The 22,773-nt window shown below is 46.5% G+C and overlaps 1 protein-coding gene across 5 annotated transcripts in view; it reads left to right on the top strand.

The window, feature by feature from the left end:
* The window catches only part of LOC149365125 (solute carrier family 13 member 2-like), a 125,842-nt gene extending 103,391 nt beyond the window's left edge, over positions 1–22,451 (top strand). For all 5 annotated transcript variants that reach the window (XM_089575210.1, XM_089575207.1, XM_089575209.1 and 2 more), the window contains exons 8-13: positions 2,275–2,394; positions 6,665–6,853; positions 8,542–8,722; positions 14,588–14,749; positions 19,155–19,292; positions 21,231–22,451. In XM_089575210.1, coding sequence (XP_089431336.1) covers positions 2,275–2,394; positions 6,665–6,853; positions 8,542–8,722; positions 14,588–14,749; positions 19,155–19,292; positions 21,231–21,443 — 1,003 coding nt within the window. In that variant the 3' untranslated portion in view covers positions 21,444–22,451. The remainder of the gene's footprint in view (positions 1–2,274; positions 2,395–6,664; positions 6,854–8,541; positions 8,723–14,587; positions 14,750–19,154; positions 19,293–21,230) is intronic.
* The last annotated feature ends 322 nt before the right edge of the window (positions 22,452–22,773 follow it).

The following is a 22,773-nucleotide window of genomic DNA, read 5'->3' as shown; positions in this document are numbered from 1 at the left end:
CTGAGCTCACCATTTTCCTCAATGCATGATTTCACCGCATACAAAAGCTCGCGCTGTGGCACTGAATAGAATAAATCTTCTACATCTACTGAAAAAGCATACCCGACATTTGTATTACTTTCTAAAAACCGCACTACATCTTCCGAACTCTTAGTCCTGAACGGATCGTTAACCTTTAGCAATTTTAGTCTCTTCTGCAAGAATAAGCTAACGTTGTGCTGCCAACAACCAGACTCACGGACTATGGTTCTGAAAGGTATTTCCGGCTTGTGCGTCTTTGCTGTGAAGAAAACCGATAAGCACTGACCTCTACTTTTATCTATATCCCGAGCGAGCGTCGTTAGTTCAAGTTTTTTGCAGAATTCTATAAACTTAGTTTTTACTTTTACTGCACTTTTTCGGACTGGGACAAAGTTTTTCCTCCAACTAGAGTTCTGCGTGCGGCATGTATGTTGGTCTTACCAACCTCGTGCAAAAAAGGAACTTTTGCCGTACAAATCAGAGCATTCCAAAATTGTGAAAAGAGGCATTGCTACCCATTGCATGGAATCGGCTCTCAAAAAGTCGTGTGTGCATCAATTGCAGGCAAGTTTTGACAATCAGATCCGCCGGCTTTCGGCAGCAGGTTTCCCTATGTCGCTCTTGACGGCGGTTGCCGAGGCCCTGATACGAAAGATGAAGACCGGTACGCCAAGTATGAGAGGGACGAGTGAACGCGAAGCGTTCAGGCCTGTGGTGGTGCCATATCTGCATAAGGTGTCTCATCACCTCAAGAGAGTTGCAGGCAGGCATGGTGTCCCTCTGGCGTTTTCTGCGCCGAATAAACTGGCGAAGCTGTGCGCCCGCACGTGCGGTGATAGAAGGAGTGGATGCCTAATCAGGCACGGGTCTACCTACATCCCTTGCGCCACCAGGGTGGTATACTCCTTCCCTCTTTCATGTGGTAAGACCTACATCGGGCAGACAGGGCGGTGCATAAACGAGCGACTCAGGGAGCATGCGAATAAAGTTAGGAACAACACAGACAAAGGGGCACACCTTGTGTCCCATCTTAGTTCTTGCCGCAATTGCGCACCGCGACTTGACGAGACCGTGATACTGGGAAAAAGTAAAAATGAACAAGCGCGGCTGGCTTTGGAAGCTTTCCACATAAAGGAAAACGTTGTAGATTGTATCAGTGACACGTCCGTGGCTCTGTACGTTGCCGAAATCAACTTTTTGCGTTCGCGTCTGCGCTAACAGACCTTGGCTTGACTATTGTGGTTAAAGATTGCTTTTGAGCATGCGTGGCCAGGTGTATAAGTAAGCGTTGCAAGGAAGAAATAAACAGTTGTTAGTGCGCTTGTGTGTGTCCCTGTGTCTTTCTTCGTGGTTCGTCCTTTGATTGCGCATCCTATACCTTCACAACATCATGTACCAACTAGGCCCAACCAAAGTTTTGTCGAGAAATACTGTTTTGACGAATCTGCAGTGGTTAAATAGTAGTCACTCACCATTAGCTAATGAAGCAGGTTAACTGAGAAGTAAAAGAAAAAAGTTGGTACCACGCTGTTCTCATCAATCGATTGAGCTTTGGTTGCAATCAAAGGACTGGAATCGCCTTCCTGCCGACGCAACACTAATGCAGCTCACTTCAAGGCGTTCATTGAAAAAACATCGACATGCTGTAACGACCCACCCCTCATGTAATACGCCAACAGGGGCATTTGACGAATCAATCAATCAATCAATCAATCAATCAATCAATCAATCAATCAATCAATCAATCAATCAATCAATCAATCAATCAATCAATCAATCAATCAATCAATCAATAAATAAATAAATCCTTTTACAACCTTGTTTCGGATTGCGTGCTACACTTCGTACAGTGTTCAGCACGATTGCTGGTAGTCTGCTGTGTGTCTCCAATGCATGTATGCTGACGTATACCTATGCAGAAAGCTACAAGGCTGTTACTTATTGTTGTGGCGTTGCAGAGTTCTAACGAGTGTATGTAATGCGAAGGAAAGATAACCGCTGGTACTTAAGGGTAACTGAGTGGATACCAAGAAAAGGCAAGCGTAGCAGGGGGCGGCAGAAAGTTAGGTGGGCGGATGAGATTGAGAAATTTGCGGGAGTACGGTGGCCGCAACTGGCGAAGGACAGGGAGAGACATGGAGAGACATGGGAGAGGCCTCTGCCCTGCAGTGGGTGTATTCAGGCTGATGATGATGATGATGAACGAGGAGTAAAACAGTGTTGTACACCGCCGTATGTTCTCTTACTTTGCAGGTTGTTCCCGCATTCCACTGAGCTTACGTCGGCAACGTGGATGCTCTACAATGTTCCTCCTATGATTGTTTGCACTGCCATCGGCTGGCTCTACCTGTGGCTCGTCATTCGATTTAGCAGGTAGGCGGTACTCTTCTTTCATGCATGCTGCTGTCAGGAGTACACGTGCACAAACTTGTCGCTGAAACGGCTTTCAACCACTCGCAGCGAGTTGTACGTTTCTTCTTCAGTCGCGTGAATGTTTGGGTGCAGGGAGAAGACCCGAGAGCGTTTATGGACGGACATGACGCACACTAAAAAAGCAGCGACGATGGACGCACGTAACAGAGATAAATGCTACGCGAGGGTACAAAATGATCAGTGTGGTCATAGGTATAGTTGTCGTTTTGTGTACTCAACAGCGTAGAATTTCTGGGAAAATCTGTCATCAGATAATCGAAATATCTATCAGAAACGTAACCGCATTTGATGGTCTGTGGCTAGGTATCTTGGGATTGTCCTCTATTCAACGTATGTCCATCGAAATTGCATAGCAGCCTGAAAAAAAAAAAAAAAAAACTTGCGCAGCCCGAGGTTGTGGTCTATAGCTGGCTACATAGAAAGAAATAAATCGCACAAATTTTTTCGCTTGGTTTAACGTTCCCTTTATTAACGGCTTTATTGCTGCCGTGGAACTGTGCATTCCAACTTGCCTAAAGTGTGCGTTTGGGAATCCTCAATGTCTTTCTGACCTTTGTATCTATGTACACCATTGTTTCTTTACATTGATTTAGGAGCAATTCGAATTTGCTGCTGAAATGTTGTGATAGCTCTTCAGCTATTATGCTGGAGGTGTATCTCTGTTTCACACAGCTGACAACTCAAGTACATCACCAACCTGCTCATTATTTCAGAAACTGCCTTGGAAAGCTGCTGCTTTTATTTAAAGGGGCTCTAAAAGGAGCTCCAATAAAGGTGCGGTATGCCTCGGATGTAAAGGATGCCGCTTCACGAATATCGTCCAGCAAACAATCTTTTAGTGCGCTTTGAAGAAGTTGAATTATTCGTAGTCAAAATTTAAATTTCAACGTCTTCGCGCCTTTCCCTCTTCCCTCGTCACCTTTTGCACGCTGAATGGTCGGCGCTCCTCCGGCGGCCCCACCGCCGGGAGCAGAGCTTCCTGACCCACCGCAGCTGCGCGGCTGACTGGTCGCGGCCATGGTAGCTGCCTGACGTCTGAAAATATTTAACCAATGACTCTCTCAGAACTGGTATACGCAGGAGCGTGCGACGGAGGAGGGTGCGGGCTTGAAAAAGTCCCCTGAAATGGCTCGGCAACTTTCACGCGTGATTGTGGGCTTGTTGCTGCGTGTAGAAGTGTATCATTTGGCCCAGGTGTTCATGAACATACCATGCAGTGATTGAGCGAGTTGATCTGCTCACCTCGCAAGGTGTTTCAGAGCCCCTTTAGTAGAGTTTACGCTGGGCGCCGTAGATATTATAGTTTCAAAACTTCACGTAATCATACAACTAGAGCGCGGCGACAGCCCACTTGTATTGGTCGTGAAACGTGCTGTGGCGTTTCAGGACAATTGTTATTTTTTTTTAGGAAAGGAAATAGCGCACTAACTCTTTTATCTTTCGGGCCACTCGGAGCTCTTTCTCTACGGACCCAAGCAACACGATTCAGTCAATGCACCCGTCTCCCTCACCCTAGGTGCCCATCCCATCCCACTAGTACACAAAATCCGCGTGCTAGGCCTAGTTCTCCACTCCCACGGTGCGCACGGAGAAGTCGTAAAGACACTGCAAACACACGCTCAACACACCACTCGACTGATTCGCCGCATAGCGAACCGCAGGGCTGGCTTTCCCGAGCGAAACCCGACTCGCCTCGCCCAGGCTTACATCATAAGCTGCACAACATATGCCCTTCCATACCTACCCCTCAAACAGAAGGAGAGAGACCGGGTTAATGCGCTCCTACGTAGTTGCACGAGAACGGCTCTACGTCTTCCCCCCAGCACATCCAACGACCGACTCCTCAAACTCGGTGTACACAACACCTTTGAGGAGCTCAAAGAAGCTACCTTTATAGCACAACTATCCCGTCTATCCAACTCGGAGGCTGGTCGCACTTTATTGTCCCAGTTGAGCCTGACCCCAATTATAGAGCCTACCGAGGGGGTCCCCCTTTCTGCTACCCTCCGCTCTAACCTCAACGTAACCCCCATCCCCAAGAACATGCACCCTGAGCGAGACAGGGAACGCAGAGTAGCAAGGGCTCGGGCCCTCCACAAACAGTACAGCGAGGACTATGAGGTGGTCTGTGTGGACGCAGCGGAATATACGACTGGCTCCCGTATGGCCCTGGCGGTAGCCGACAATATTGCGAAGCTTCTAACCTCCAGCTCAATCATTACCAATTCGACCACAGAGGCAGAAGAGGCAGCCATCGTACTTGCTCTCATTTCTACATCTGCCACAAAAATTATCTCAGATTCCAAATCTGCCATTTTAAATTATGCCAAGGGCTACATATCCAGCACCGCTGCTAGTTTACTACGCTTCTGGCAGCCCCGGCGCCTCAAAACCCTCATCTGGACGCCAGCACATGCTGGCCTCCCTGGCAACGAGGAGGCTCATTCCCTAGCCCGAGGTCTCACATTTCGGGCAGGAGTCGAGCCCCTTCTACGAGCCTCGGAGCGCCTGCTCTCCTTCCGTGATATTCTTTCGTACTACCGACACAAACGAAGGGAATACGCACCCCCAGCTCCATCCCTCACCATAGCGCAGGCTGCACATTGGCGACAACTACAAAACCGAACTGCTTCATACCCAATACTGCTGCATGCCCGACACCCAGACAAATTCCCGTCATCATGCAAACTTTGCGGCAAACCAGGAGACTTCTTACATACCCACCTCACATGCCCCACCTTCCCTCATCCCCCATCACCAACCGCGGCGGAATCTTACTGGGAGTCTCTTCTGACCAGCTCGTCCGCTCTAGACCAGCGCCGGATCATCTCCAGCGCTCACAGAAGGATTGCGCTCCAGGGGCTATCCTTCGCGTTGTAAGGGTGCCTCCTCCTCACATTGAGGAGGCATACAAGTGCCATGTGGGGGGCTTCGCCCCCACGATTTACATCATTGGCAATAAAAGTTTCCACCACCACCACCACTCGCACCACGCCGTGAGGAAGGTATGGCGGAGGGAGTGAAAGACGCAACAGAGAAAGAGGTGTCGTAGTAGAGGGCTCCGGAATAATTTCGACCACATGGGGATCTGTAACATGCACTGACATCGCACACCACACATGCACCTTTCGCGTTTAAAAAAAATTGGTAAATTGGTTTTTGAGGAAAGCAAATGGCGCAGTATCTGTCTCACATATCTTAGCGGACACCTGAACCGCGCCAGGTGTCCGCCGAGATATGTGAGAGATATACTGCGCCATTTCTTTTCATCAAAAACCAATTTACCAAATTATTTTAAACGCGAAAGGTGCATGTGTGGTGTGCGATGTCAGTGCATGTTATAGATCCCCATGTGGTCGAAATTACTCCTGCACGGTAAAGAACCCCTGGTGGTCGAAATTTCCGGAGCCCTTCACTACGGCGTCTCTCATAGCCTGAGTCGCTCTGGGACGTTAAACCCCATAAACCAAACCAAACCATCCGGAGCACTCCACTAAGACACCGTTTCGCCTTGATCGAAATCCGGCCGACGTGGGCGGGACTGAACCCACGTCCTCAAGAACGCACAAAAAATCTATGCAGATGTAAGGAAAAAAAACACAATGCGGATTTCTTGGTATTGTGCCATGTTTTGTTTTATAACGGGCCGCGAATCATTCAGTTTCATTCCTTTCTGTTTTTATTAAAGTGTCAGGAAGAGTAAACGAAAGGAAATAAAGGTCACTCTTGAAGCGCGTAGAGCAGGTTGTACCAAAGTTAAGGCTAAATTTACCAGCTTTTAATCGCCAGAAATGCTTGGACTTTTTGACTGTACTTTTTGCGGTTTATGTTGCTGACTGTAACGAATGCACTACAGCGAAATCAGCAACTGCAGAATGAAGAGATGGGTGCCTTGAAACAAGAACACTGGTAAAATCGCGCAGGCCGGGCTCGGATGAGCCCTGTTTTCGCAATTTCTGCGGTGTATGAGCTCAGTCATTAAAGTGCATTCTCAAGCACAGTTTAATTTCGATAAAAGGGATTTCGTAAAAAAAAAAAAAAAAAAAACTCCTCGGAGCGACGAGTTAGTGGAACGGATCCAAAATGAACCTGTGGGCCAGAGGCCCCCATTTGGAAATCAGAAAGCACGCGGGCGGCGAATAAATGCATGAGGAAAAGAACTGCGTCTGGCGGCCTGGCTTTTGATCTTCTTTCATTTCCCTTTTCGCAGGAAGAATCAGCACTGTATCGAGGGCAAGCACGACATCCGGCGGGAAATCCAGCAGCAGTACCAGCGGCTGGGCTCCGTCAGCTTCGCCGAGTACACCGTGCTCATCATACTGGCTGCTGTGATACTCGTCCTGTTCTTTTACAAGCCGCACTTCATGACCGGCTGGAGTGATCTCCTACCGTACGGCAGGTGGGTGCGTCCTGACTGTTTTGCACAATCACAATGTTTATACGTTAGTAGACAAATGCTGTAGAATGCGTACCGTGGTGCCATTATCGGAGTATCGAAAGCCCGCCCACCGCCAGTGCGTTCGCGCTGATTGGCCCGATGCCCGCGGCAGGGTACGCGCAGCTGCCAGGTATCAGGTGCCGTCAAGATGAACTGTGCATGCGCACTGGCGACGCGCGGGCTCCCGGTACTCCGGTAACGAAAATGGTAACACGACACTAAAGGTGTCTAGTATTGCGCTAAAGGGGTACTGACAGTAACTCCATCTAAATTTTTTGTTGGTAAAAGTCTATTCTATGTGTCGTTTTTACTATGTTGATGTTTGTCTGGCAGTAAAAAGCGCATTTAGTATTAGTATTTCTTGCTGAGAAATTGAATTTAAATATTTATCCAGCGCTCAGTTCAAACTGTTGAGTTCAGGATCGAGAACTTGGTGCTCACCATTCAGAAGTGAATGCCGGTGTTGCCTGGCCTTTGGGATGTGCGGCAAACAAAATGGTTTTGACGTCACTGCACGTTGCTTCCGAAAACGGCCGGTGGTGGCGACGCTTATATTCCGTTTCTTGACCTTTTTTAGCTCATGAGAGCTATGCTTCCAGTGAAGTTAGCCTCTTTTGCACTACAGCGCAGTAACCCATTGATACGGGCCAACTTCAATCTGTCCTCAGTGTCCCTTTGATTGCTGTTTATTTTAATTTTGCTGCTTTGGAACATCGTGTTTTGTTTCAAGTTAGCCACCTACACTATTCAAGGCTGTTGCTGATTGCTTAGTGGGCTTGTGCTGGCTGCCGCAGAGCTTCTATAAAGCTGATTCTAATACAGAATAAAGCAGTGTTTATGTCAACGTTTTCATCAGGCGTCGGGCTTCTTTTGAGTGCCTATTTGCTGGACGCGTAGCAGTACGTTTGACAGGAGACCCTCGCCCTTCGCCGTTATTTTCTTAATGGTTTAACAGCTATCACAGCCATTTTTTCACTGACTGCCTCAGTGTGTATCTGCCTGTGTGTCCATGCGCCTTTATACCTCAAGATAGAGATATTAACAACGCCCTTGCCTTCCGTTCAACGCGTTCATAATCTTAAACAAGGTCTCGTAGCTAAGGCTGTTGAGCGGAATAGTGGATTATCGTAAGCGTTAGCGTCCCCGGTTTTTCAGCTGGAACAGAATCCATGGCACTGGGTTGCTTTAAAGCGATGTCTCTAGTCACTCATTGTTCGGTGCGGCTGAGTCAACAAGGCTACGATAACCTTGGCATGAAGCATGACCAGTACGTTAGTGTGAAATCTGTGGTGGCCTGCAAACGGCAGTGTTACGAATTATATAGGTGTCAGCATTGCCGCACCCACCGACATTGGAATGGCTATTATTCGCCATTGGCAACGGGGTTAGTTGGCACTTCATTCATAATTGAGCCACAGTATCCTCACGTATATTGAGAGAAATAGTCGCTATCATCGTATCATGGGAAAAACTCGGTGATATGTCCTACGTTCATCTGTTTTGTAGTGTCTTAGATCTGTAGTTTCGTGCCTCAGCTTGATCCAGCTTGCGCGCCTTCATTATTAACAACAGTGCTTAACCGAAAGCTCATGTGCATATCTTAAAGTCATGCATAGTTTGTTTACTTGCATTTCCGCCTTTCCTTGCAGCAAAATTAAGTCTTCCAGTCCGGCTCTGGCCGTCTGCTTCCTGCTGTTTGTGCTGCCCAAGGACCCACGCAACATGCACTGTAGTGAGCCGCTGGTCTCCTTCAAGGACTTCTCTACCAAGATGCCCTGGGGCATCGTCATTCTCTTCGGCGGATGTCTCTCCATCGCCGAAGCTTCTCAGGTACAGACATATTTCACGGAAGAGTACAACAGAAAAGTTTCTGTCGTCACAACACATGTTCTGTGATGTTTTTAACGTAATTTTTTTGCTGTATATAACAGCAGAATTTGCGCAGTTACAACAGAGTTGTACACTCTAGGGTACTACAGAAAAAACTACAGTACTACAGAAAAATACTGTAAAACAACAGAAGAATATTCCTTTACGACAAGACTACAAAATATTTTGTCGTATTTTTAACACTGTTTCGTCGTTTTTTTTTTCACTGCCTAAACGGACTCGTTTTTGCGCTAATCGATTTTATAACCGCTTAAAGATTATCTGCCACAAATGGGACGTGCACAGAGAAGCCAACAGGAAGACAAAGCGCTTGTGTTGTCTGCTCTTTGGTGTGTGGACATCCTGTTTGCACAAGTTACTTTTAAGCTTGCATAGCTACCGGCATGCATTTTTTTTAGGTTGCATTTGCAGAGGTTCAAACACATCATGCTATGGATCACTTTGCTAAAGCTGACATACCGGTTGTTTCAGTGAGCGCATTAACAATTTCCTAAAAGTAGGGTGTTCGAAATATACAGAGATTCTTTTCAGGAACACACTGTCAGCCGCGGTGGTCGTACGTCAAATAGTCAAACTATACTAATTAGATAGCTGCTGAACTAAGCCTTACTAATCCATTTTTAAATAACACTCTCTGGTGGTTAGCGGCAATGGCGAGTTCATAGCTGCTGACAAGACGACCCCTTATCAGTTCTTTGAAATAAAAAAAAAACATTCTCCTAAGTACTGCACTGTGAAGAAACCCGGTGAATTTATACGCACCATAAAGAAGCTTAATGCATAAGGCACGCAGGAAGTGTGGTGCAAACACATTGTCCACTGATAACGATATCTGCTTGATTCAGAAATCTAGCATAACAGGCCGGCAACGAACAGTGTAGAAACAGCCGTAGTACAAAGCCGGTGTCAGGAACGCTTCGGTAGTTGCTAATTTAATGGCAAGGCTCAGTGAACTGAAGGAAGGCTGGAGTGCAGGCAAATTTAGACTTAAAGAGGGATTTAAGACGCACACCTGACCTGCATTGTGCCTGCTGCGCATGCAGCGTCCTCATATGGCCCGTGCGCAGCAAGTGTCGGGCTGGTCCAGTGTGCAGGGTGATTTCATTCAACATTTACAAATTTTTGCTTCAAAAACTATGAGAGATACGTCAGTTTGGTCTGTTCAGATAGATTCTATAGCAAGATGGACATACCTCATAACGGTGAACAATTAGATGATCCATTGAAATTAACAAATGAACTTTATCTTTGATTATTTATATTAAAATTGGTGTACATCAGCAACGAAGATGAGCCCTGTTTTTAAAATTTTATAAAATCGGCAACATGGTTCGAAATGTCAAACATCGAGAATACGCTTATGAAAGCTTGTTCAGTTGGCTTTCCTGCATTGCCTAATTATAAAATGGCGTCACTGCACGTGGTGCTGTTGCCCAAATCAAGTTAACTTTTTCAGCATTGTTGAATACACCAAGTGCGCCTGTATTTTATGCATAAGAAGTGCTACAGGCGCCATTTTGTATGCAATGCGAGAAACCCAACTTAACAAGCTTTCAAATGTATATTTTTTACAACCACGTTGTTTGACAACCATCAATTACGACGACCATCAATTATGACGACCCTAATGGCGCGATCCAGGTGTACACCAAGATATGGGAGACAGCTACTGTGTCATTTCTTTTCCTGTGAACCAATTTTCAATTTTTTCTCAGTACAGGTGCCAGGAAATTAACAGAATTCACTATGGAACATAGGTTTCATAACTACCAAGTGATCATCTGAAAGTCACGTCTTAAGCACCTCCGAAACCTTTCGTGCTGGTACATGCGCTCAGTGGCAATGGCATATACTCCAGTACCAAAGCCACTCTAACACCTTACTGTTGCAGTGCGATGCTAGCGGAGTAGTTCTCACTTTGACACCTTCTTACGGAGCACTAGTTCTTCACGTGCTGTGCGCTCTTCGTCTTGAACCACACTGTCTTTCTCAAGGCAGCAGCATCAAAACCACACGACTGGAATTATGGCATGGTCTGGTAAAAAACAAGCACACACAACTAGCCTATGGGAACGTTGCACAAGGACAAGAAGTAATTTTTTTTTAAGCGATGTTGATTGCCTCAGGGCATAAAGTGCTTGAAATTAACGCTGATAATAGGTGAGCAGCTACACGTAACGAGGTTATAAGATGACGAGATACGCTGGCCAAGGCCGGCAGTAAAGTGAACCATAGTCGGATACAACTTAAGTCTGCAGTGAAGCTCCGCCCACAGACAGGACCGCCGCACGGAATCCTCCTCAACAAAAAAAGTACTCCCTAGTTAGAACTCTTGTTGTTATCTAAACAAGAAGCTAATCACACACAAAAAGTTATAAGTTCTAGAATTTTCATACCTGGCTTGTTGCCAAACATTGTAGCGCTGATTTCGTTACACTGTTGGGATTGGCTAGGGGAGTAATACAAAACGCCGTAGACCATAGCCCAGTGTTACCAACAGCTATTTTCTTTCTTTAAGTTGTATCTTACTATACAATGGGGTAATGTGCTTACTGCGCGGTGGTACCGGCAGGTAGTGGCAAGCTATACGCAGAATAGTCACGGTGGATGGCATAAGAGCCGCTGCCCGGTGCTGTGAAGGAGTACAAAAAGAAATATTTATTTTTTTCTTAAAAAAGCGTTGTACTTCTCAACTAAACGTACACAACTAAAACACTTTTAAAACCAGCGATCTTATTTTTTTAAGTGGTTATAAATAACCAATATGTTACCAGTATATTTTCTCTTCTGTTTGTCCGAACACTTCATTTTAGTGCTTCAGTTCGGCAGCCTTAATAAGGCCGCTTTCTCTTGGTTCTAGACCATATTCGAGCTTCACCTTTGAGACCTATGTAAATTGACTTTGTCTAGGGTGTTTTGATGTCCATAGAGTTTCTAAACATTGGTTGGTTGGTTGGCCTCAAGTAAAATGGCACATACCCACTACGGTGGAGTGACCAAGACACAGGTGGTGAACTGTTGGAAAGATTAGCAGTTTAACATTGCGTAGAGGGAAAGCAGGCGTCATCGTCTTCGGGAGCTGCTTAGAGCACTTCATCCACCATGGTAATAAAGGCGAGGTCTCGTGTTTGCCTCGACAAGCATTCGGCTGAAAACGCGGATTGTACCTCGAAATTGGTAGTTGCACCGCGACGCTCTCCTCTGTGCACAGATTAGGTTATTTCAATACAGCGTTTTTTAGTTCTTCAGCAGATTTATCGCTAGTGAAAGTTTGTTACTAGCCCGGTACTGAATCTTTCGCAGCATTTTTTTGAGACTTACCTTGAGAGGAGTTGCATTTTTACGGCCGAATCCACGATTTTGGTCTAACAATAGCCAAGTCAAGTAAGAAACCTTGTCTTTCCGGCATTCCTGTGCCTCACCATGGTGGATGAAGTGTAGCTCCGCCAGCTTTCCTTCTACTTATATTAAGAAACTCTCTGTCGATACCAGCACCGCTTCATGCCGTCAGGTACCTAGCGCCTTCCTATGTTAATTCGCAAAACTGCAAGGGTCACTACCGCTTTCCAGTGACACTGCCCGCAACTTAATCTATTGTAGCAGACACTTTCGCCGGTATACCGTCATGTAGCAACAATGCAGAAGTACTATGCGTCTTTATCGTGAAGTCTGTTAATAATTTTCCCGCCTCAGCCGCTGGCTCGTTTGCGGCGAAACTGCGCACAGAGCTTGGGTGTTGCGGTAACTTTTGTCCCATAGTGAATTCGACAACGGTACTTAATTGGTTCAGACGCGCATGATCCAAGCCCGTGATCGTCTCTGCCCAGATGTCGGTACTGGTGTCGGTAGGGAGGTGGTGGCGCCATCTGTTGTTTGCATAAGAAAGCGCCACGACGCGAAAGGCGCCCAGGCGAGCGCTGAAATGTGCGCGGGTCCTTTGATCGCGTCAGAGCCGCCCCTCGCCGCCAACACGACTATGGCGGCTTTCATTTCGTCGATCTCGGCGTAGACAATTACGGGTTTGCATCTTGCGCGACTAACATGCAGAAAACAAAGTAATGTTCAACAGCCAGCAAGGGAACAGCAGTTCGCAATTGGTAGCCAGGTGCTGGAAGTAGTAAGAGAATATGTCTATTAAGGGCAGGTAGAGACAGCTGATCCGGATCAAGAGAGGGAAATAACTAGAAGAATAAATGTGGTGGCATATGGCAGGTTCTCTCAGATCATGAATGGCAGTTTACCAATATCCCTCAAGAGAAAAGTATACAACAGCTGTATCTTACTGGTACTCACCTATGGGGCAGAAACGTGGAGGCTAACAAAAAGGGTTCAGCTTAAGTTAAGGACAACGCAGCGAGCGATGGAAAGAAAAATGATAGGTGTAACTTTAAGAGATCGGAAGCGGGCGGAGTGGGTAAGAGAACAAACGCGCGTTAATGGTTTGGTTTGGTTGATGGGGTTAATGATATTCTAGTTGAAATCAAGAGGAAGAAGTGGGCTTGGGCAGGGCATGTAATGCGAAGGCAAGATAACCGCTGGTCCTTAAAGGGTCAGTCTACTCACCGAGATGACTATAAAAATAATGGTATATTCTGGTAGGGGCACCCTATAACATCAATAACGAGGGATCTGCGCCCGGTTTAGGCGGGAATTTATATTTTATTTCGGCGTTAAAAGTCGCGTAAAAATGCATGGTGGCGACCCCAAACGTTCATTTTGTTCAAGAAAGTGGTAGTCTTTTTTTATAGAAGCATAAGTGAATATACTACGTACGATTTGTATGCCCCAATGTCAGAGAAATGCACGTTTTGTTCTAGTAAACTGTAGAAGGCGTACCGCTCGCTTTTTCTGTAAATCACATGAATATTTATAGTTACACGTACGCAAAACGCAGGCACATTCCCACTTTTAGTTCAGCGTATGCTAGCAGAGATGCAAAAATAAACTCAGCCTATAGTGGCGCCATCTGGTCGTCAGGACGGGAACCATTGCTGTAAACAAACCGACTCTCCACTTAAGCCTAGGAGCGGCAGAATCGTCACTCTAATTATTAAAATAGAGCAAATTTATCTCTTATATGTTTTCTTACAGGCGAGATGAGACGAAGCGAAAGACAGGCGCCCCATTTATGGCCAGTGAACGCACTGAAAAAGGCAACAACAACGAGAATTCAGTCCGAAGCGAGAGGTCCGGCTTCGACGGGCGCCGCCATGTTTGTCGCCGCGCGGCGGAAATCCAGATGGTTGCCAGATGAGACTACCATCTCACACAGATGTGTTCCCACATTAATAAATTCTATTTTAAAATGTTCTACCGCACTCCTTGGAACCACAGCTGGCTAAACGGTAGTTTGAGTAAAGAGCTATCGGTTGCCGCAAAGAAAATATGGTCGATAAAATTCAGTAGACTGACCCTTTAAGGGTAACGGAGTGGGTTTCAAGAGAAGTCAAACGTAGCAGGGGGCGGCAGAAAGTTAGGTGGGCGGATGAGATCAAGAAATTTGCGAGAATACGTTGGCCGCAACTGGCGAAAGGCAGGGTTAATTGGAGAGACATGGGAAAGGCCTTTGTCCTGCAGTGGGCGTAGTCAGACTGATGAAGATGATGATGATCGTGCGCGGCTAAATCAGGTAACTGCTATTGTGAAACTCAATACGAGAAAAAGTTACCGCAATACCCATGGGCTTTGTGCGCAGTTTCGCCGCAAGCGATCGAGCCAGCGGTTGAGGCGGGAACATTTTCATAACTCAACGACGACGTTGGCTAGCTTCTCCGCTCAGAGCCCGTTGTTCCGCTTGCCTCGCAGAGTTCCGGCCTGTCGGCCATCGTGATAAACACGCTGAACGGGCTTCGCGACCTTCCCTCGGGACTGGTGTTGGTCCTGCTGTGCTTCAGCGGTTGCTTCCTCACCGAAGTGGTCAGCACCTACGTGGTCACTGGCATCCTCACGCCCATCATCAGCGAACTGGTGAGTGGCGCAGAAGATGATGATGATGATGATGTCCTCAGGCTTAATGGCACATAACCACGGCGGGGGATTGGCCAGGGCGCATAGCGGAAAACGGGCCCGCGCATCTTCTTCTTCTTCTCTTCAGTAAACATGGCACGTATCGGGATGCAAACTTCTTCGTCTTTTCTTTAAATACAGATAAGGGCTGTTGTCCGAGGCTACTACAGGTTTTGGGGAGAAAAAATTTTCCGGCGTCTCCACTCTCATCCCCCATAAAAAATGCAAGAACTGCACGTAAGGGGTCGTAATTAATGACATTGGTGAAAACAGCGCGAAAGAAGAAGCCCGAAGGCGAAACGAGGAAGAGACAGGAAAGAGCGCTGACTGACAACTGAATTTATTGAGCGAAACTCGCGCAATATAGTCAGCGCTCTTTCCTGTTACTTCCTCGTTTCGCCTTCGGGCTTCTTCTTTCGCGCTGTTTTCACCAATGTCAGAATGGACCAACTAGCCCAGCAAAAAGTTCTGCTATGTCGTAATTAATGTCTGTGTGCACTTGAGTGACTGACTAACGGGCAGATTGGGACGCAGTGGCAGTAGTACTCACTAAGTGTCGCAAAAAATATCCGCCCTTTGCTCCTTAGTAATACTAAAAGAAATGTACTTTGCCTTGATCGCCATCTCTGTGAAGCGGAAAATGACTGCAAAACGATGCTGTCACATAGTGGCAGGCAGCCGAGAAAGAGGACTGGCAGACTTGCCTCAAATTTGGAAACTGTTTACGGGGCGATCTTTTCCCCTAAAGCAGAAACAACTCGGCGACAGCGGTATTAGCGAGTGGGCTGGGCGGACGACGAAGAACAGAACCTCCGCCGCTCTCGGCAGCGATCAGTTTAAGGCTGACGGAGAACTTTCGAGATAAAGTACGGAGAGCACCTGCGACAATCTTGAACAACGCGTGCTGCTGCAGTCATTCCAGATAAATCTGGATGCATGGCGCGCCACAAAGTGAAAAAATCCGCGTGCTGGCGGTTTTGAGCATGAAAAATCAAACACATTGCAAAGCTTCGCGGTAAGATAATACCTATGTCACAAATTGGACTTTCATTAAATTTATGGACTGAAGGCGTATTCCAATCAGCGTTCTGGAGCAGCTCTCCGAATGAGCGAAGGAGCAAGATATCTGTCGCGATCAGTGGCGTAGCCAGAAATTTTGTTCGGGGGGGGGGGGGGGGGGGGGGGGGGGGGCTTATGTTACAGCCCGGCCTCCTCATAGAATTTTGGAGGGATCAAACGCAAGAATAATAACTGCATTGCCATATTGGCAATGCCATTGTGTATTAGATAACGCTACGCACTGTCTAGACGAGTGAAATATGTATTTTTTTAAATAGAAGAATGTATTCGTATGTCGTAAAAACCATGGCAGACATAACTGATGCCAATACTTCCATGCTTTTGCGTAAAGAAAATATCACTCGAGGTCTAGAACTCTACTCATCCGAAACCAGCAAAGCACTGCATGCCGCTGATATGAAAAACGTAAAGGTCATGAAATTAACAAGTATAGAGGACAAATATTTTAGTGAATCTTTGTCGTTCAAGAACCTTTACATTTTTGTACATATGTAACGGCCAGGCAAAAATCTCAACGACGCTGTCCTTCATTCCAGTGTACTGCGCAGCAGCAGCTGTCAACGGTCATGTATTGCGAGTAATTGCACCGAAATTTTAGTCGCCACAACGAGCACATGTATAAACGAGGAGTTCTGCAAAATATGCGTTAGAAGTTCGAAGATAAAGTGGAGTATTAGAGATGCGAAGATACAACTTGATAAAGGGCAAAAAATGTGTCAATGAAAACAAAGTCACTGTATGTATACACAAAACCTCGCAACAAGATGTTTATTTGCCCTGTTTGACGCATCATATAGAGTGACTTTTGCTTAGGCACGTAACTTTAATGGAGACATACGTGTATTTAAATATCTTACGCAATCACAGATAGTAAACTTTACACACGGAAAGACAGACGATCTAGGCAAGAACAAAAATATGATAGCAGAAGTCTCGATATGTACTTGGGCCATGCTGCGGTCTCGACCGCACCATATGGTTATAATAATAGAGGAACAATGTAGAAATCGATACGAAAGTACGTATTTTTTAACTGCCTGCACGGCGACATTATTCTGCACCCATAACTACAGCAGGGTATTCCTTTGGTTCACAAAAAAAAAATAAAATAAAAGCAGTTAGATAAAAAGGAAAGAGAAGGACAAACGAAAGCCACGAATGATGCCGAAAGTTGAAATAACCAATATCCGAGTGTGTATGTTGCGAAACGCCGCGTGGGCAGGGCTTTCAGTAAGCAAGGTCAATCAATATCGGTTATTGATGTACTCAAAATTTTCGTATTCGCATGGTAATTTTAATAATGATGCTATAGCTGATGCTTGCGTTACGTGACTCCAGGTGCATGGGCGTTGCCACGAAATCCGACCCGAGTTAGCAATGTTCGCGCCAAAATGTCGTTTCTAGTCTGAATAAGACATTGTAGGTGACAAAATCCAGAATGACTACCGGCGCCGGTGGTTGTTTTGGTCAGCGGTGCGTGATAGTTCGAAAAAATTTTGGGGGGTAAGGGGGGGGGGGGGGGGGCGGGCTGAAGCCCCATAAGCACCCCCCTGGCTACGCTCCTGGTCGCGATCTAATGAGAACTCTAAATCTGAATCCGAATCGCCCATTGAAGCACACTCTTCAGTTTTGCGCAGGAAGAAAATTTGCTGCGAATCACCGATTGGAATACGCCATTACACGAGGTGGTATTGTCGAGGATGCCTGTTTTTAGCCACATTAGACAATGACTCATCCATTAATTGCCGTCTTCGCTGTTGGGTCGTCTGAACGAAATGCTTTCAGCAGCAGACAGATTCAGCGGGGCTGAGTTGGAGTGCTGGTCGGATTAACGCGACAGCGTGAAGGCTCCCGTTCTGCAGAAAGTCCGGGCTCGTCAATGTCTTCAGAACAGAATAGGCTTGGGCAGGTTGGTAATTCATTGCAACAGCGTAATCATAGCGCGGGAAACAACACAGGACAGTAAAAATAAAAGGCGAGTAAAATAAAAGGCGAGTAAAAATAGCTGTCCTACCAGAACGCGGAAACCTGAGTGCAGAATTAAGCACAGAAAGGCCTACGTGCCTTGCAGGAAGGGGGTGGTGTACAAAATTCCCCTTTCATGTGGTCGGCTGTACATAGGGCAAACGGGTAGGTGTTTGAATGTGCGCCTATTAGAGCACAACAATAAAGTCGGCAATATCGCCACAGACGGCCAGTTGGCGGCACATTGCAAAAAATGTGACGCAGTACCACCTTGCCACCCTCTGTTCGACAAGACAGGCATTTTTTATCGACACCGAAACGATCTAACTAGAGAAATCAAGGATGCGTGTGAGATAGCACGGGCAGGAGACCAATGCGTCAGCAGACCGTCTGTGGCGTTATCGAAGAAAGAGCTCGAGTTCTTGGCATGACGACATGTGACATTTTGTTATGTTCCTTCATGTTTCTGCTTTATTTATTTTTTTCTTTCTGCTGTATCAGTAGTGTATATATAGCGCTTGTCCCGTCTCCTCTTTGTCCTGAGTTGTTTCCCGCGCTATGATTAAGCTGTTCGTCAATGTCGTCGTCGTTGGCGTTGGGAGCGAAAAAAATTGGCAGTGGCTTAGCGCTGCTATGCCAGTATATACGTATAGCGTGAGATGAGGGCGAGATATCCACATCTCGGTGGACACCCGAACCTGAGGGAAGGCGCATAACTGCCCTATTGGAAGAGCGGACACCTCAACCGTGCTTTAAGCTAAGTGGCGGTAGGGTCAGGTTCGTTGCTTAACGAGACAGTTCTTGCACGACTTCGAGAGTTTTGAAGACGCTCTTTCAAGTAGTTTTTTAATGGTCACAGAAAACTTAGTTTGGCCAAACTCAGTTTTCAGCAAACTAAATTTTCTGTGAATTTTCTACAGTCATCAAATTTGGCTTCTTGGTTAATTTTTTCCCCCTCTATCTGAAGCAACTAATGGTTTTCTTCTATCTTTTTTAGTTCCCGAGTTGAAAGCGTGTGACACGCTTTGTTAATGGACGACAGTATGAGCCATTAAAGGCTTTCGCCTTAATAGTTCATCACTGAGTTGCCAGCAAGGGAGAGAGACAGAGCGTAAGGTGGTGTTGAGAACATGTAGCAAAATCCCTAAATTCCTGGGTTTATTTGTGCACGGCAACCACACTCGTAGGCTATGGTCTACTTCTCGCATAACGGGCGGACATGCACCCGGAAGACTCAGACGGTACCTCACTGCGCACTGTCCGCATGATGATCGCAGATGGGAGCTTGTCTAACCTTTGGCTTGACCTTGTTTTCCCACAGGCAGTGGCGACTCGCGTTCACCCCCTGTACTTCCTGATGCCCGTCAAGGCGTGTTGCCTGTTCGCCTTCATGCTGCCCATCGCCACCGGAGCCAACGCCATCCTCTGCGAAATGGGAAGGCTCAGGACCATAGACATGGTGCGCTTCATTTGGGCTTCCTTGTGAACCTGACGCGTAATGAGCTTTCAGCATGAGTTGAACCAATGAGTGTCGTGGTTATACCCTAGCACTGGCCGCTGCCAAGAATTACTTGCGCACATTTTACCCTAAACCTGCGGCTCAAGGGACGAACTGCAAAACATGATCGAGGACATGGGCAGGCAAGGCAGAGTGGTGGGTCTAAAAATTAACATGCAGAAGAGTACCTCTCAACAGTCTCGGAAAAGAACAGCAGTTTATGACAGGCAGCGAAGCGCTTGAAGTGGCAAAGGAATACACCTACTTAGGACAGGTACAGAGGCCGGCTACAAAAGTGAAATAACTAGGAGAATAAGATGGGGTGGAGTGCATTTGTTAGGCGCTCTAAGGCGATGACTAGGAGTTTAAGCAGTTTACCGGTATCTCTAAAGAGGAAAGTATATAACAGCTGTATCATACCGAAGCTAACTTATGGGGCAGGAACGTGCAGGCTAACGAAAAGGGTTTAATTTAAACTGAGGACAATGAAACGAAGTACAGAAAGGAAAATGGCAGGTGTAACGTTAAGAGACCGGAATAGAGTAGTGCGGATCAGAGGACGAACGCGAGTTAGTGACACCCTAGCGGAAATAAATAAAAACAAAAGGGCATGGGCGTGGCATGTGATGCGAAGGCAAGATAAGCGGTGCTCGTTAAGGGTAACGAGTTGGATTCCAAGAGAACGGCAAGCGTAGCAACGGACGGAAGAAAGTCAGGTGGGCGGATGAGAATGAAGCTTGAGGGGATAAGCCATGCTAGCACAGGACAGGGGTTATTGGAGGGATATGGGAGGGGTTTTCGCCGTGCAGTGGACGTAGTTAGGTTGATGATGATGACATTGATTGTGTCCTTTACGCGCTCTACATTTCTGATGCTGGCGCCGCCGCGGTGGCTCAGTGGCTATGGTGCTCGGCTGCTGACCCAAAAGATGCGGGTTCGATCCCGGCCGCGGCGGCTAGAATTTCTTTGGAGGAGAAATTCTAGAGGCCCGTGTACTGTGCGATGTCAGTGCACGTTAAAGAACCCCAGGTGGTCGAAATTTCCGGAGCCCTCCACTACGGCGTCTCTCATAGCCTTAGTCGCTTTGGGACGTTAAACCCCACAAAACCAAAACCATTTCTGATGCTGGCGTCCGAGCTGCAGATCGACTGCCTGCTACATTTGACAACATTTACTACAGGGCGCTTTCATGTTTGGTCACTAGATTGACATATACTGAAGCACCTCATTATCACGTTTGAAGCTTTCAGCCAATTTTTTAACTGTTGTAAATGAAGCAGGTTGCGTTGCCAACGTTACCATTGTGCCCTCATGGACCTGCTTGGGAGTCATTCTTTATTTTTGATAAGTGGTGGTGGTGGTGTGACACTTTTTATTAACAGCCTTAGTAGATAATCATAGCTCTGTCTGCACTTTTTTCCATGCTTGAAATTTATGTCCCCTGTAAAAATAAATTAACCAACTATTAGACATATGATTTTCAGTACAGTTTAATAAAGAGGTACTAAAGATGTGTGTGAAGTTTCAGCCCAAGATTTCAAATATTTCTATGTTGGGTTTAGAACTTTTCAGTTAGCCCATGTAGGCTTGAAGTGGTGGAAACTGCAGCTATATATGTGGCACCGGATGTGAGGACCGTAAACGAAGAATTTCGCGTGACCTGCTGAGGCTATCGATAATTCTGAAAAAGGTTTGATTCCCCGCAAATGGGAATGATGGTGTGAAAATGCGAGGCGTCGACATCCGCCTCCAGCAGATCGTAGCCTCGGGCAAGCGTAGTACATGATACGAACCTGTACAAGTATACAGCTGCGATAGCGACCGCAACGCAGGTTGCTTTTCACGCAGCCATTTCATGATTGTCTAATTCGTCTCACTGGCCCGTGTTTTCTCGTGCAGATGAAGATTGGCTTCGTCATGAACGTCGCGTGCGTACTGGTGCAACTGGCGACCATCCACACGGTGGGACCGCTCGTCTTCGATCTCTACCGGTTTCCCTCTTGGGCCACCAAGGACTTCGGCATGAGCAATTTTACCGAGGTCACGACAGCCTCACTGCTCAACGCCACTCTATCGGAAGAGGTCATGACGGCAACGATGACGACGACGTGACATCACGTGACCATGAGGGCGAACAGTTCCTAACTGCGGCGCCTGTACTCGCCCCTGTATCGTCCAGGCGAGGGGAGAGGTGTCGGCGTATGCCTGTCATTGTTGCACGTGCCGCGTCGCGTTGCTGCCTGTCGAACGACGCACGCCATGAGATGGCGCCACGTGTCTGTGTTTAGCGTCCAGGAAACAGCAGGTGATTAGTTTCCTTTGTGCCTGTACACGTGATTCGCGTTGGTAAATTGTCACTGCGTGGTGAATAAGCTTAGACGATGCCGTGCTTATCAGAGTTCAAAAAGCAGCATGGAATGAAATAGGGTCTTTTGTTACTGTGGATACGGAAACTTTTGAAAGTTCATGTGTGAGCTGATCTTCATGTTCATGAAGGATGGCGGTGTTAGAAAACTGAGGAGTTCAGTTACCTTTTATTGCGCTTGTACTGAGTGCTCTCTGATTATCCCGCAGCGCGGTTGAAACAATGAATGGAACAAGACAGGGAGATATTTTTTTAGGGGGCTTTTCACCAATTAATAGTCACCCTTGTTCAGTGACAAACATGTCATTCCTTTTGATAATTTACGTGGGTTTCAAGTTTACATAGAAGTGGACGTACTATCAAATTAACGTTGAAGAAACAGCTTTTCTACCGGGCATTTTGAGAAGAAAACACCTGTGGGCAGTGAGATTTTGCGGTTTGTGCTCAGTCGACCGGTGTGCGTACCTCTTTAAAAGGCTTCGCTTCAGCGGCCTGCGAGTCATAGTCGACTGCAAATATAAACAGAGCTTATTGGGGCGGCACAGTGACTTCGTTGTAGCGCGCATGCAAACAAATCATGTAAAAACTATCTTAATTTGAAGAAAGAAACTTCACGAAAGAAACGTTGGAATATACAGGGTGTTTCACCTAAGACTTTCTGCAATTTTTAAAAATAAGCTATTTGAATTAGATGCGCGCTTTTTCTGGCATAGCATTGTCAGTGGTGTAGTACATCGTAATGCAGCTAAGACGTGCTAACTAGCAGGCTTGTTAACCAATATTTAATAGTTAACTTTTAAACTATTACCGTTTGGCTCCTTAATTATTGAGAGGCATGTAGCCCACCGTAAGTAATGTCCATATCCGTTTTTAGAATTTCGAGAACGCAATTATCCTCGGCGCTGTGGCCCAACAAATTTTGGATATTTCGACGAGTTAGGTTCACTGGAGAGGTTGCTTTGGCTGCAAGCTTCTCAAACCGCATGTATTTTGGCCCGATGTAGGCGAAATTTGTTGGGCCACAGCGCCGAGGATAATCGCCTTCTCGAAATTCTAAAAATGGATATGAACATTACT

The sequence above is a fragment of the Amblyomma mixtum genome, chromosome 2, assembly GCF_055824585.1.
Source record: "Amblyomma mixtum isolate Tamu chromosome 2, ASM5582458v1, whole genome shotgun sequence".
NCBI lineage: Eukaryota > Metazoa > Arthropoda > Arachnida > Ixodida > Ixodidae > Amblyomma > Amblyomma mixtum.
This window is presented reverse-complemented; position numbering and strand designations above follow the sequence as displayed.